This window comes from Olea europaea, chromosome 10 (genome assembly GCF_002742605.1).
Source record: "Olea europaea var. sylvestris chromosome 10, O_europaea_v1, whole genome shotgun sequence".
In the NCBI taxonomy this organism is placed as follows: Eukaryota; Viridiplantae; Streptophyta; class Magnoliopsida; order Lamiales; family Oleaceae; genus Olea; species Olea europaea.
The window spans coordinates 5,815,990-5,828,338 of NC_036246.1; the positions used below are offsets into that span (position 1 = coordinate 5,815,990).

At 39.7% G+C, this 12,349-nt stretch overlaps 2 protein-coding genes across 2 annotated transcripts; one reads left to right on the plus strand and one right to left on the minus strand.

The window, feature by feature from the left end:
• Positions 1-1,755: 1,755 nt before the first annotated feature.
• On the plus strand, positions 1,756-2,495 carry LOC111400209. The gene is made up of 2 exons (XM_023027634.1): positions 1,756-1,807; positions 1,975-2,495. The coding sequence occupies exons 1-2, from the start codon at positions 1,756-1,758 to the stop codon at positions 2,493-2,495; spliced, it is 573 nt and encodes a 190-aa protein (XP_022883402.1).
• A 1,904-nt stretch (positions 2,496-4,399) lies between these two features.
• On the minus strand, positions 4,400-5,570 carry LOC111400210 (uncharacterized mitochondrial protein AtMg00810-like). The gene has a single exon (XM_023027636.1). It carries the CDS (start codon positions 5,372-5,374, stop codon positions 4,400-4,402), a length of 975 nt encoding a protein of 324 aa, XP_022883404.1. The 5' UTR covers positions 5,375-5,570.
• Positions 5,571-12,349: the final 6,779 nt, after the last annotated feature.

Sequence of the window (12,349 nt, forward strand, 5' to 3'; positions counted from 1 at the left end):
TGGGGGCCTCCCCTTCCTTGCTCACTGCCAACCTCTTTAAGAAGGTTATCTTGAACTCGGGCCAGCTTCGGATGCTCCCAGATGGTAGCCTACTATACCAGATTTCAGCCGCTCCACTGAGGGTTAAATGGAATGCTCTGCACTTCACGGCTGGGGTGGCACCCCTCAGGCTCATGTGAGTTTTGTAAGCACTGAGGTGCTTTTTCGGGTCACCTCTTCCATCATACTTTGGTATTTTTGGCATGACGTAGTGGCTCAGGACCTGGGCATTTCTTAGTTCTCTTGAGAATGGTAGGTTCTCATCATCATCGTCCAAGTCACAGGACCTCTGCTGCTCGTCAGAATCATAGTCATCGGCCTCGTACCTTGGTTGTTGGTTAGAGGGTCCGGGCCGGTTCCTAGCCTCTTCCTCCCTCCTCTGCGGCCTACTTCTAGGCGGGATAGCGCGGGGGGCATTTTCATGCCTTCTCTCCGGCTGATGGGGCATCGGAGGTGGAGGCTGTGGCCTCGTCCGAGGCTGCTGAGACTGCTGTTGACTGGGCCTCGGTTCGGCAGGCTGATTCTATCAAAAATACTTCCTGCTCTCATATGTCTTGGGTCTTGCTCATATGGAGGTGGAAAGTCATCATGGCTCATTTGGACCTCGGTGGGTCAGCCAGATGCAAAGTTGGAGGAAATGTCGACTCCCACTTCCTTCTCGAACGGGCTTTCACCTCGGCCATAGTCTGGCGAGGCAACCCTATGACTCTGGACCTCGTCCTCTTGCTGATAGTGCCCGCGGGGGGCGTATGGAGGAATGGGGAAGCCTCCTTGGTCTTGCATTTGGGCCATGAGTTCCCTCATGGCCAAGTTTTGGTTGGCTATATCCCTCATGTTGGCTGCCATGGTAGCCATTTATCTTGATAGTCGTGCTGTCGCACGCATCCCACGTCTCCTTTGGTGGTGGTGGAGTCTCGTTCGAGCTGCTGGGGCAGCAGGCTGGAGAGGCACATTCGTGCTTTCTCTTACCCTCCTTGGGGGAGTATCTTCGTTAGAACTCATTTTTCTTTTATCAGACTTAGATTTCTCACCCGTGCTTGCGTGGACGAATGTCCAACAGATGCCGGTCTCACCCGCGCTTGCGTGGGCGAATGTCCAACACGCTAAGATACGTGGACGGTCTAAAACGAGCGGTTCAAAGGGGCATGGGAGTAGCCCAACGACGCGGGACGATGACGTTCGAAATCCGACGGGTTGTTCGTAATCCGATTGTACAATAATTACCAACCGGTGCTCATAACTGTATATGTAAAAGTGTATAAACTCGATTTGTGTATTGCAAGTAAAATGAGAGAGAGTTGAGTAAATGTAGTCTTTAGTATTGATTCTTGCCTTAGCCTTTGACATTACACAATGGAAGTATTTATAGTGATACATATGAAATGGGAGCCCTTGGATGAAGTGGCACGTGGCCTCATCTCTTTAGTTCAAACGTCTTTTCTTAGGTATGGGGCTTGACTTGCTAGCTTGCGGCGCATTTATTGCTTGCGCAGGTCCTCCATACTAGTGAGAAGACTTGACCTTTATGCTTGTGATAAACGTTCCATCAGTCATTTGAATAAGATCTCTGAGTAGGCGATCTCTTGGGAGAAGTGATTGTGGAGGAAGCTCCTTGTGGTTAAGAGGCTCGAGCAGTAGCTTCGGGGCTTCGACCATATGACAAAAACTTCCACTTGAGGACCTCAGCTAAATTCAATAGGTTCCATACTTCGGGTCATGGGGCTCGGTAGTTGGACTTCGGCAGAGTACATCGGATCGAGGAGCGTCGGTGAATGGACCTCGGCTTGAGGCACTTCGGATATAACCCACTTCGGCAGGAATGCCACGTGGATCAGGATGAGTGGGCCATTGGCCCAGGTGGGTAGGACAGGTGTGACAACACGCAACAGAGATAACACAGGTATGCAAATTGTTTCTGTTGTACTCTCGGAAGAGAATTATTCGACGTGGAGTCGAGCTGTGGAAATGGCATTGAGTGCGAAAAACAAAGAAGGTTTATTGATGGTTCTATATCAAAACCTTCTATACATTTACCTCTATATGCTGCTTGGTGTAGATGTAATCACTTTGTGTCCTCATGGATTATAAATTCAATCCCCAAGGAGTTATATCCTAGTGTTATGCACAAGGACCCAGCTCGTGAAATCTGGCTTGAACTGAAGGATAGGTACAGCCAAGGAAATGGGCCTCGGATATATCAGTTGAAGAAGATGATTGTTTCAATTTCACAAAGGAATGGATCTGTCAGTACATACTTTAACAGGTTGAAAGGGTTAAGGGAAGAATTATCGAACTATAGACCGCAAATTCACAATCCCTACTTTGAAGAGGAGCAGATCTTGCAATTCTTGATGGGATTAGATGACTGCTACGTACGTAGCCTGATTTTGTTGATGGAGCCATTGCCTTCATTGAATAAAGTGTTTGCACTAGTTCAACAAAATGAGAGACAGTGAGATGTGGCTGCAAGGAATCAAAATAATGCTGAAGCTACTGCACTTGTAAGTAGAATGATAGCTTGTCAAATGAATTTGGAGGTAGTCAAAAGTCTGTATGGTAATCAAGGCCTTAAGAAGGAAAAACCTAAATGCAGTTATTGTGGTATGCTCGAACACTTGCAAAGTGTTACAAGCTCCATGGGTATCCCCCAGGCCACAGACTGGCAAAGGATAAAATTAAACAACCTATCTCCAGTGCCAATCAAGTTACTGGAATTACTACATCTCACAACCTGTCAAATGCACTTTCAAGCTTGACTATTACACCAGAGCAGTTATTAATATACTAAAGCCACAACTTCAAACTCAGTTATCAAATCCGACTTTCCATCCTGGTATCGCTGCAAATCAGAGTTACACAGATCTGGCTGTTGGTCCAACTGATAATGGTGTGCAAGCATCTTCACTACAAGTACCAACATTGCCGGACGTGTCATCCTTATCAGGTAATACATTTTGTTTAGCCGTATCAGAAGTACAGGAAAAGTGGATCATTGATACTGGTGCCACTGACCATATGGTGTGTTCCATAAACCAGCTGTCCACCATTACTGCCATGATAAATGCCACTGTTAAACTTCCAAGTGGCGATGAAGCTCTTGTGACGCACATATGAACTGTAAAGCTATCTGAAAAAACTTTCACTAACCAATGTGTTATGCATCCCCTCATTCCAATGTAATCTAATATCTGTCAGAAAACTCATTTCCTCTCATCATTGTTGCTTATTATTTCTGTTCAATCATTGCTTCATCCAGGACCTCTCTACATGGACAACGATTGGAGTGAGGAAGCTTGAGGCTGGCTTATATCATTTCCAGTCTAACACTCCTTCAAACGGTGGTCCATCCCCCAAGAATTGCTCCACAAAATCTGCATTTTACTAGTTCAACTCACCTTTTTCTACTTTTCTTTAGTCTGGCTGTAATACCTTTACTACCACTGTAATTCCTTTTGAACTGTAGCATTACAGATTAGGGCCTGCTTCTCATGATAAGATTTCTATTTTACACAAATATGTACATGAAATTGTATCACATTCCAATTTTCACTGTAATGTTTGCCCCATGGCAAACCAACACAGATTAGCTTTTCCTAATAGTACTCATGTCTCCTGTTTAATCTTTGAGCTTATTCATTGTGACATTTGGGGCCCCTATCAAGTTCCATCTCTAGATGGTTCACAATATTTCCTAACAATTGTTGATGACTACAGCAGATCTACTTGGACCTTCCTGATGAGAAATAAATCATAAACTAGAAGCCTCATTCAAACTTTTTTCCACATGGTTAATACTCAGTTCAGCACCAGAATCAAAATTGCGAGATCTGATAATGGTACAAAATTTTCAATGAATGATTTCTTTAATTCCAAAGGGGTTTTACACCAAGTTAGCTGTGTTGAAAGACCATAGCAAAATGGCATTGTGGAGCGTAAACATCAACACTTGCTAAATGCTAGAGCCTTAAAGTTCCAAGCAAAATTACCAGATGAATTTCGGGGAGACTGTGTTCTTACAGCAACCAACATTATTAATCGTATTGTTTGTTCTGATTGTGATTTTAGTATGCAGCGGAAATAAGGATAGATTCTATTAAGACCGGATCAGTTTAGTAATAAGAACAGAACAAAGTATATTTTGAGAGAAACTTTTTTTTTATATATGAATTATTTGATTTGAGTACATGACAAACCTATTTATGGGATAGCATAAGACTACTAAAAGTCACACAATTAAGAAGAATAATAATGACTAATAATGATGGTGAATGCATCCATCTCTTCATCTTCCTCTTCAACACTCTTTATCTTCCTCTCTAACACTCTTCATATTTCATCATGTGGAGAAAACCAAAAGTCTTCAATAATCAACATTCTCCTCCTTGAAGCTTTTGGGTAAAACTCCAATCTTCAATCTTAAGTCTTCAAACCTGGATTTGGGCAATGCTTTAGTGAACATATCTGCAATTTGAGATTCACCTGGACAATATTGGAGATGAACTTCTCCTTCTTTCTCAGCTTGTCTGATAGCATGGAACTTCACTTTAATAGGCTTGGTTCTTCCATGATCAACTGCATTCTTTGCAACAGCAATGGCTGATTGATTATCCACCATGATAGTTGTAGGATCATCTTGACTTTTCGCAAGATCATTAAGAATTTTCCTCAACCAAACGGCATGATTTACAGCTGATGATGATGCAATATATTCAGCTTCTGCTGTGGATTGTGCCACTACTTCTTGCTTCTTTGAATTCCAACAGAATGGTCCCGAACCAAGTGTAAATAGATAACCACTCGTGCTCTTCATATCATCCACGGAACCTGCCCAATCACTATCTGAATATCCAATCAAATTTGAGCCAACTCCTCCAGCAAAATAGATGCCATGATTTATTGTTCCTTTGATATACCTAAGGACCCTTTTGGCAACTCCAAAATGTGTTTGTGATGGCTTACTCATGAATCTAGAAAGTAAGCTTGCCGCAAACATCAAATCTGGTCTTGTTGCTGTCAAGTACAGTAAACTTCCAACAAGACTCCTATATTCCTTCTCATTGATTGGCTGGTCTCCATCTTCTTTGGATAATTTTGTGTTCAACGCAACTGGTGTATCAACTGGTTTACACTGCTGCATCTTGAACCTCTTCAAGATATCACTTGCATATTTCTTTTGTGAAATGAAAATACCATTTTCTGTTTGCTCAACCTCAATGCCCAAAAAATACTTCATCTCTCCAAGATTTGTCATCTCAAATTCTTCCTTCAATTTATCAGCAAACAAATCAATTTGCTTTTTACTGTTTCCTGTGATGAGTAAATCATCCACATACATGGATAGAATCAAGATATCAGAATTTTCATCACTCTTCACATAAAGAGTATGTTCATTTTCACTCCTCCTGAATCCTTTAGCGCATAGATAACCATCTATTTTGCTGTACCAAGCTCTTGGCGCCTATTTCAAACCATACAAGGCCTTTTTCAGCTTGCATACATGATCAGGATAGATTCTAGACTGGAAACCTTTAGGTTGTTCAACAAAAACATCCTCCTCCAGTTCACCATTGAGAAATGCGGATTTTATATCCAGCTGATGTATCTTCCACTTCTTTTGTGCTGCTAGTGCAATCAATAATCTGATGGTGTCAAACCTTGCAACCGGTGCAAAGGTCTCAAAATAATCAACACCACTTTCTTGTGCAAATCCTCTAGCAACTAACCTTGCTTTGTATTTGTTCACTGTGCCATTTGGATTCATTTTTGCCTTGTAAATCCACTTCACTCCAATCACTTTTCTTTCATCAGGACGAGGTACCAATTCCCAAGTCTGATTTTTATGAATCATCTCCATTTCAGTTTCCATTGCATCAACCCATTCAGAATGTTGTTGTGCCTCTTCATAACTGCTGGGTTCAACCACTGCCATATTACACCTCTGATAAATCTCATTCAAAGATCTGGTTCCTCTAGGAGCCGAACTAGATCTTGAAGATTCAAAATTTTCTGCAGTAGGTGCGATAGATTCTATCTCGGAAGACTGAACTTTTGGTGTTGGAGTTGAAGTTTCCACTGGGATAGGAGGAAAAACTGCTACCTGTTGCTGTGTATTGGTTTCATTAAAATTTCACTTAGAACTTTCATCAAATTTTACATCACGGGATATCACAACTTTTCCAGTTTCTGGAAGATAGATTTTATAGCCCTTTGTCTGTGAACTATAGCCAATAAAGATCCCCTTCACAGCCTTTTGCTCCAACTTGCTTCTTTTCTGATATAGGACATGAACATAGCACAAAGACCCAAAAACTTTCAGATGCTTGGCTGTAGGTTTCATTCCACACCATGCCTCAATAGGTGTCATATTTTTCACAGCTTTTGTAGACAACCTATTTTGCAAATAAACGGAAGTATAAACTGCTTCTGCCCAAAACGAATTTGGAAGTCCCTTCTCAGCTAGCATACATCTGGCCATCTCCATGACAGATCTATTTTTCCTTTCTGCCACTCCATTTTGTTGCGGAGTGTAGGGAATGGTAAGCTGCCGATGAACTCCATAATCCTCACAGAATTGATTGAAGTTGGTAGATGTATACTCCTTGCCATTATCCGATCTCAAGGTCTGAATTTTACATCCAGATTGTGCCTCTACCATATTCTTGAATTTTTTGAACACATTGAACACATCTAACTTATTTCTCATGAAGTACACCCAACACATTCTTGTAAAGTCATCAATGAATAGCACAAAATACAAATTATGACTCAAGGATGGAGTTTTCATGGGACCACAAATATCAGTATGCACAAGCTACAATTTTCCAGATGCCATACTAAAACTTCTATTATGCATAGGCAAACTAGCAATTTCAACATCATGAGGATCATAGATTTTGCATTTCATATCTCGAAAATGCACAGCATATTTCTTTTCAAGCATTTGACCCACACTTAGTAAATTTGAATCCAAGCCAGGCACTAAAAGTACTTCATCAATATATTTTGTACCTTTCTTTGTTTGGATAGCAATGATACCCTTACCTTTGGCTGATAGGACTCCTCCGCTTCCAATTTTCACCGTGGCCTTCACATTTGTGTCTAAATTGCGAAAAATCTGCTCCATATTGGTCATATGATTGGTGCAACCACTGTCTACAAACCATGTTTCCTTGCTACTCAATTCAGCTCCATGAACAGCTACAAACAAATGGTTTTCACCATTCCTTTCATGCGCAAATGCTGCTTGCTGATTTTGATTTCTTTGTTGATATTGTGGTTGATTTAGATTCTGCTTTTTGGCTCTACAAAACTTTTCAATATGGCCCACTTGCTTGCAAAATTTGCATTGCTTTGTCTTCCAACACTTCTTCTCAAGATGGTTGGTTTTTCCACAATGAATACAAGGAGAAAATGAGTCTCCTTTGCCTTTCTTCTTCCCTTCTTGGTGTTGTTTTCCTCCACCTTTACTTGAACTTTGCGGTTTAAACTTTGCCGCAAGAGCTCCTTCAATAGTTACCTCAGATCTTGACGTTAACCTTTGCTCATAGGCTAACAAAGCACCTGTAAGTTCAGTTAAAGAAAGTCTTGACAGATCCTTTGTATGCTCTATAGCCATGGTAACAGCATCAAACTTTTCGGGTAAGGTAATCAACATTTTTTGCACCACTCTTTTGTCTGGTACGTCCTCTCCATTCAATTTAAGCTGATTCACCACATTAGCCACTCTAGAAGAGTAGTCCTTTACGGATTCAGCATCCTTCATCCTTAGATTTTCAAACTCACTGCTCAAAATTTGCAATCTTACTGCTCTCACTTGCTCAGACCCTTTGTACTCTTCTTGTAATTTATCCCAAGCCTCTTTTGCTGTTGTAACAGCCACAATCTTGGGAAAAATTGTCTCAGTGACAGAAGAGTGCAAGAAGGTAAGAGCCTTCATATTTTTTATTCTACGATCCTTCTCTTACCTCATTTGATTCACAGTAAGGTCTGCATCCAACTCCTGTGGAGTATAACCTTCTTCAACAATCTCCCATAGATCATGTGCCATCAAGAAAGCCCTCATTCTGACAGACCAATACTCATAGTTTTCGCCTCCAAACATCATGGGGATAGGCATTAAAGCTAGAGTAGAATTTGCCATTTTTCCTCTTTCTCACAGCCTTTAAAATCAGGAGAGCTCTGATACCAAATGTTTGTTCTGATTGTGATTTTAGTATGCAGCAGAAATAAGGATAGATTCTATCAAGACCGGATCAGTTCAGTAATAAGAACCGTATCCCCAGCTCTTCCCTATCCAGCAAATCACCCTATGAGATTTTGTTCTCAGTAAACCAACTTGCTCTCATATGCGAGTTTTTGGCTCTTTATGTTATGTTTCCACCCTTCAAAGAAACGGATCTAAATTTGATCCTCGAGCAGTTCCTTGCATTTTCCTACTACATAATTTGCATTCACATTTACCATCAGTGCCCTTTCCTACTACATTACCTGATACTTCTCTTGTATCACCTCCTAATCCTCCTGCTGCTCCTTCCAATTTTCATCCAACTTCTCTCCACAGGTCCACTAGACCTAGAAGACCCCCTAGCTACCTCCAGCAATTTCACTGCAACCTTGTTTATCAACAATCCTCTACCTTGCCCATTTCTTCCCACGAAGCTAGAAACCCTTGTGATTTATCCAACTACTTAGGCTATGACCTTCTTTCCCCAACTCACAAGACCTATGTGATGTCACTATCTACCATTGCTGAGCCTTGAAATTTTTTGGAAGCATCCCAGTCTCCAGCATGGTGTCAAGCCATGAATGATGAATTCCAGGCATTAGTTGCTAACAACACCTGGACTGTTACCACTTTACTTGCGAATAAGAAGCCTGTGGATTGCAAGTGGGTTTATAAGGTCAAACTGAGGCAAGATGGAACTGAAGAAAGAAAGCAAGCCAGATTTGTTGCAAAAAGATTCACTCAACAAGCAGGCCTCGATTACCAGGAGACATTCTCCCCTGTTGCCAAGTTAGCTTCAGTCAATTTCCTTTTAGCGGTTGCCGCTAGCAAGAATTGGCACCTACACCAACTAGACATCAACAATGGTTTCCTCCATGGTGATCTCGAGGAGGAAGTATATATGAAGATGCCTCCGGGTATGAGCAGCAGGGGGAGGATGGTACCACGTTAGTTTGTAAACTCAACAAATCAATATATGGGCTTAAGCAAGCCTTAAGGTAGTGGAACACTAAGCTATCATTATTTATCATCTCTCAGGGATTTGTTCAGTCTAAATCTGATTATTCTCTTTTCAATAAAAGGACCAGCTACTCATTCACTGTGCTCCTCATATATGTTGATGATATCATCATAGGAAGAAATGATCTCCCTAATATCGAACAGTTTAAGAAAACTCTTGATAGCCAATCCTGATTGAAAGACTTGGGAGTTCTAAAATATTTCTTGGTGCTTGAGGTGGCTAGATCATCTAAGGGAATTGTTGTTTGCCAGTGTAAGTATGCTTTAGAAGTCCTTGAAGATGCCGGGTACCTGGGGTCAAAACCTGCTAAATGTTCTATGTTGCAAAACTTAAGGCTGACCAAGGATGAGGGGGAGTTACTTAATGATCAGGGTATGTATCGAAGGTTGATTGGAAAGCTATTATATTTAACCATCACCAGGCCAGATTTGTCATTCTCAGTGCAGGTTCTGAGTCAGCACCTTGAATCTCCAAGAAAACCTCATGTAGAAGTAGCACTACATGTGTTAAGATATGTGAAGGGAACACCTGGGCAAGGACTATTCTTCCCTGCAGAATCCAGCCTAGAACTCGAAGGATTTTGCAATGCTGACTGGGCATCTTTTGCAGACACCAGAAGATCGGTTACAGGCTTCTGTACATTTCTTGGAAGTTCCTTGATATAATGGCGCTCGAAGAAACAGCATACCATCTCCAGGTCGTCAGCTGAAGCGGAGTACAGGGCCATGGTTACAGCTGTCGGTGAAATAACTTGTCTCAAAAAGGTGTTAACAGATTTGAGAGTGGATCACCCTGAGGCTGCCCTTTTATTTTGTGATAATCAAGTGGCAATACACATAGCTAGCAACCCCGTCTTCCATGAAAGGACAAAACACATAGAATTGAATTGTCATTTAGTGAGGGAAAAGGTGCAATCAGGCGATATAAAAATCATGCATTTATCCACATCAAACCAACTGGCAGATTTGTTGACAAAGGCTTTAGGAGGAACCAGATTTCGAATGTTGTTAGGCAAGATGGGTGTCTTGAACATTCACCAGCTATCTTGAGGGGGAGTCTTGCTGGTTATGCAGCATTGGGGGTATTTATGTACTTAGCCAAATGTTAGTTAAAGGTTATTGGAGCTAGTTGAAGGCTGTTAGAGCTAATGAGCTGTCATTTATATAGCTGGCAATTATTGTACATATAGATTTGTATATAAGCGATTGTAGATGCTCGCAATATCAGTAAGAGAAAATTTTTCTTCTTCATCCATGTTTTCTCTCTCTACCTGTCAGCAAATTCTCTCCAATTAAGCACAAAATTGATACTTGATATAGTAGTTTTATGTGATTGAACTTAAAATGGTTATTCTTGATTTCGTTTTTAATATGTTCGTTATATAATTATATGATACAGACATGGTAGAAGCTAGGGATGCTTCGACTTTTTGTACTGTGATTATGGATTTCCATGTTATATTTGACTTTTTTCATTTGCCTTCTACATAAGCATAGGCCTTGACACGACTACAAATGACTCGATTTATCTCAGTATGAATATAGCATGAAACACTTTTATGTTTGCAAGGAGGTAAAAATTATTACTGCTGCTGCTGCTGCTTCATCCAGCACGAGCCTGGTGCATGGACTAATGTATAGACTTAGTAGTGAAAAGGAGTTTAATCAACTGTTAAATCTTCAAATTATGTAATTAATTGGAGTAATGTTTTAGGAAAAAATATCATGTCTATGTGGGTGTAGTAATATCAAAAGTCAAAATTAAACAGATCATGTTATATGATACCAAGATTTAAATAAATAATTATATAATGCCACATGACACTCTATTAGTTGTCAATTTAAGACAATCACATTTTTCATTCAGTGTTTTCCCGCGTTATTTTCGATAATTTGTTATGCATCATTTTAATGTACAAATAGCAAAATCTAAACTAAACAAGGTAGCAAAAGAAGAATATTGTTTGATCTCATATAAAAAAAAAAAAAAAAAAAAAAAAAAAAACAACAACCTTAAAAGAGGCTGTAACTTCCTAAAAAAGAATTTTCTTTTTGGCGATTGTGGCTATAACTTCCCAAAAAGGATTTTTCTCCTTGGTGATTGTGGTTTCACTTATTATTTTGCTCTTTGTACTTAGAAGAGATAATTGTAGATAAATTTGTTTGATCTCAATTATTTTCAAAAGACACTGTTGCCTCTTCTTTTCAACCGCACGTTCTTCAATAAAATTTTCAACCGCACGTTCTTCAATAAAATAATATTACATACAATTCTAAATTTTTTACTTATTTTTTAACCACACATTTTCCATCAATCTATTCCAAAATACAATCTACACCATAAATGGGGCTCAAACATGTTAGTCTTTTTTACCCCTGTTTCGTGGGGTCCTATTTCCATTTCCTGATAGTAACAAAAGGTAACCTCTTTTTGTAATTAATTTTTTATAATAACGAATTGTTTATCGTTGTCTCTTTTGTTTAATCAACTGGTGGTGGCGACGAAAGTATAAAATCCAAATCCGAAACAAAATATTTTGTAATAGGTATCGTTGAAATTACAAAAGCAAACAAAGGGCAATTTGTAGAAAATATTATCATTGTTCTGTCTAATCATATCGTATGAAACATGGCACAAGAGTTTCCTGGAAATGGGCTTGTACAGCCATCTCTAAAAATTGGATACTGTCAAGCTGTGAATCTTCTCAAGAATTAAGCAGTAATTGAACATCAAACATAAAACATGTAGGCAACTATGCTGTAAAAGTTAGAAATTTAGAACTGAACAAATTAATCTCGGGGAATGTTTGTGCAAATGTTGCTTAAAAGGCATACGATTTTCTTGATACTCTACTCTGAAGTTTTTAGCAATCAAAAGAAAGAAGATATATATATATATAACAACCAAATAAAAGCAAAAAATCTTGATTTATTCATTCATTGAATTTTTTTTTTTTTTTAAATAAACAACTAAATGAAACACAAACATAAGCCTACATATCAAATTTTCCTAACTAGATTGAATAGATGGGATGTAGAAAATGTCATTATATCACAATCCAAATG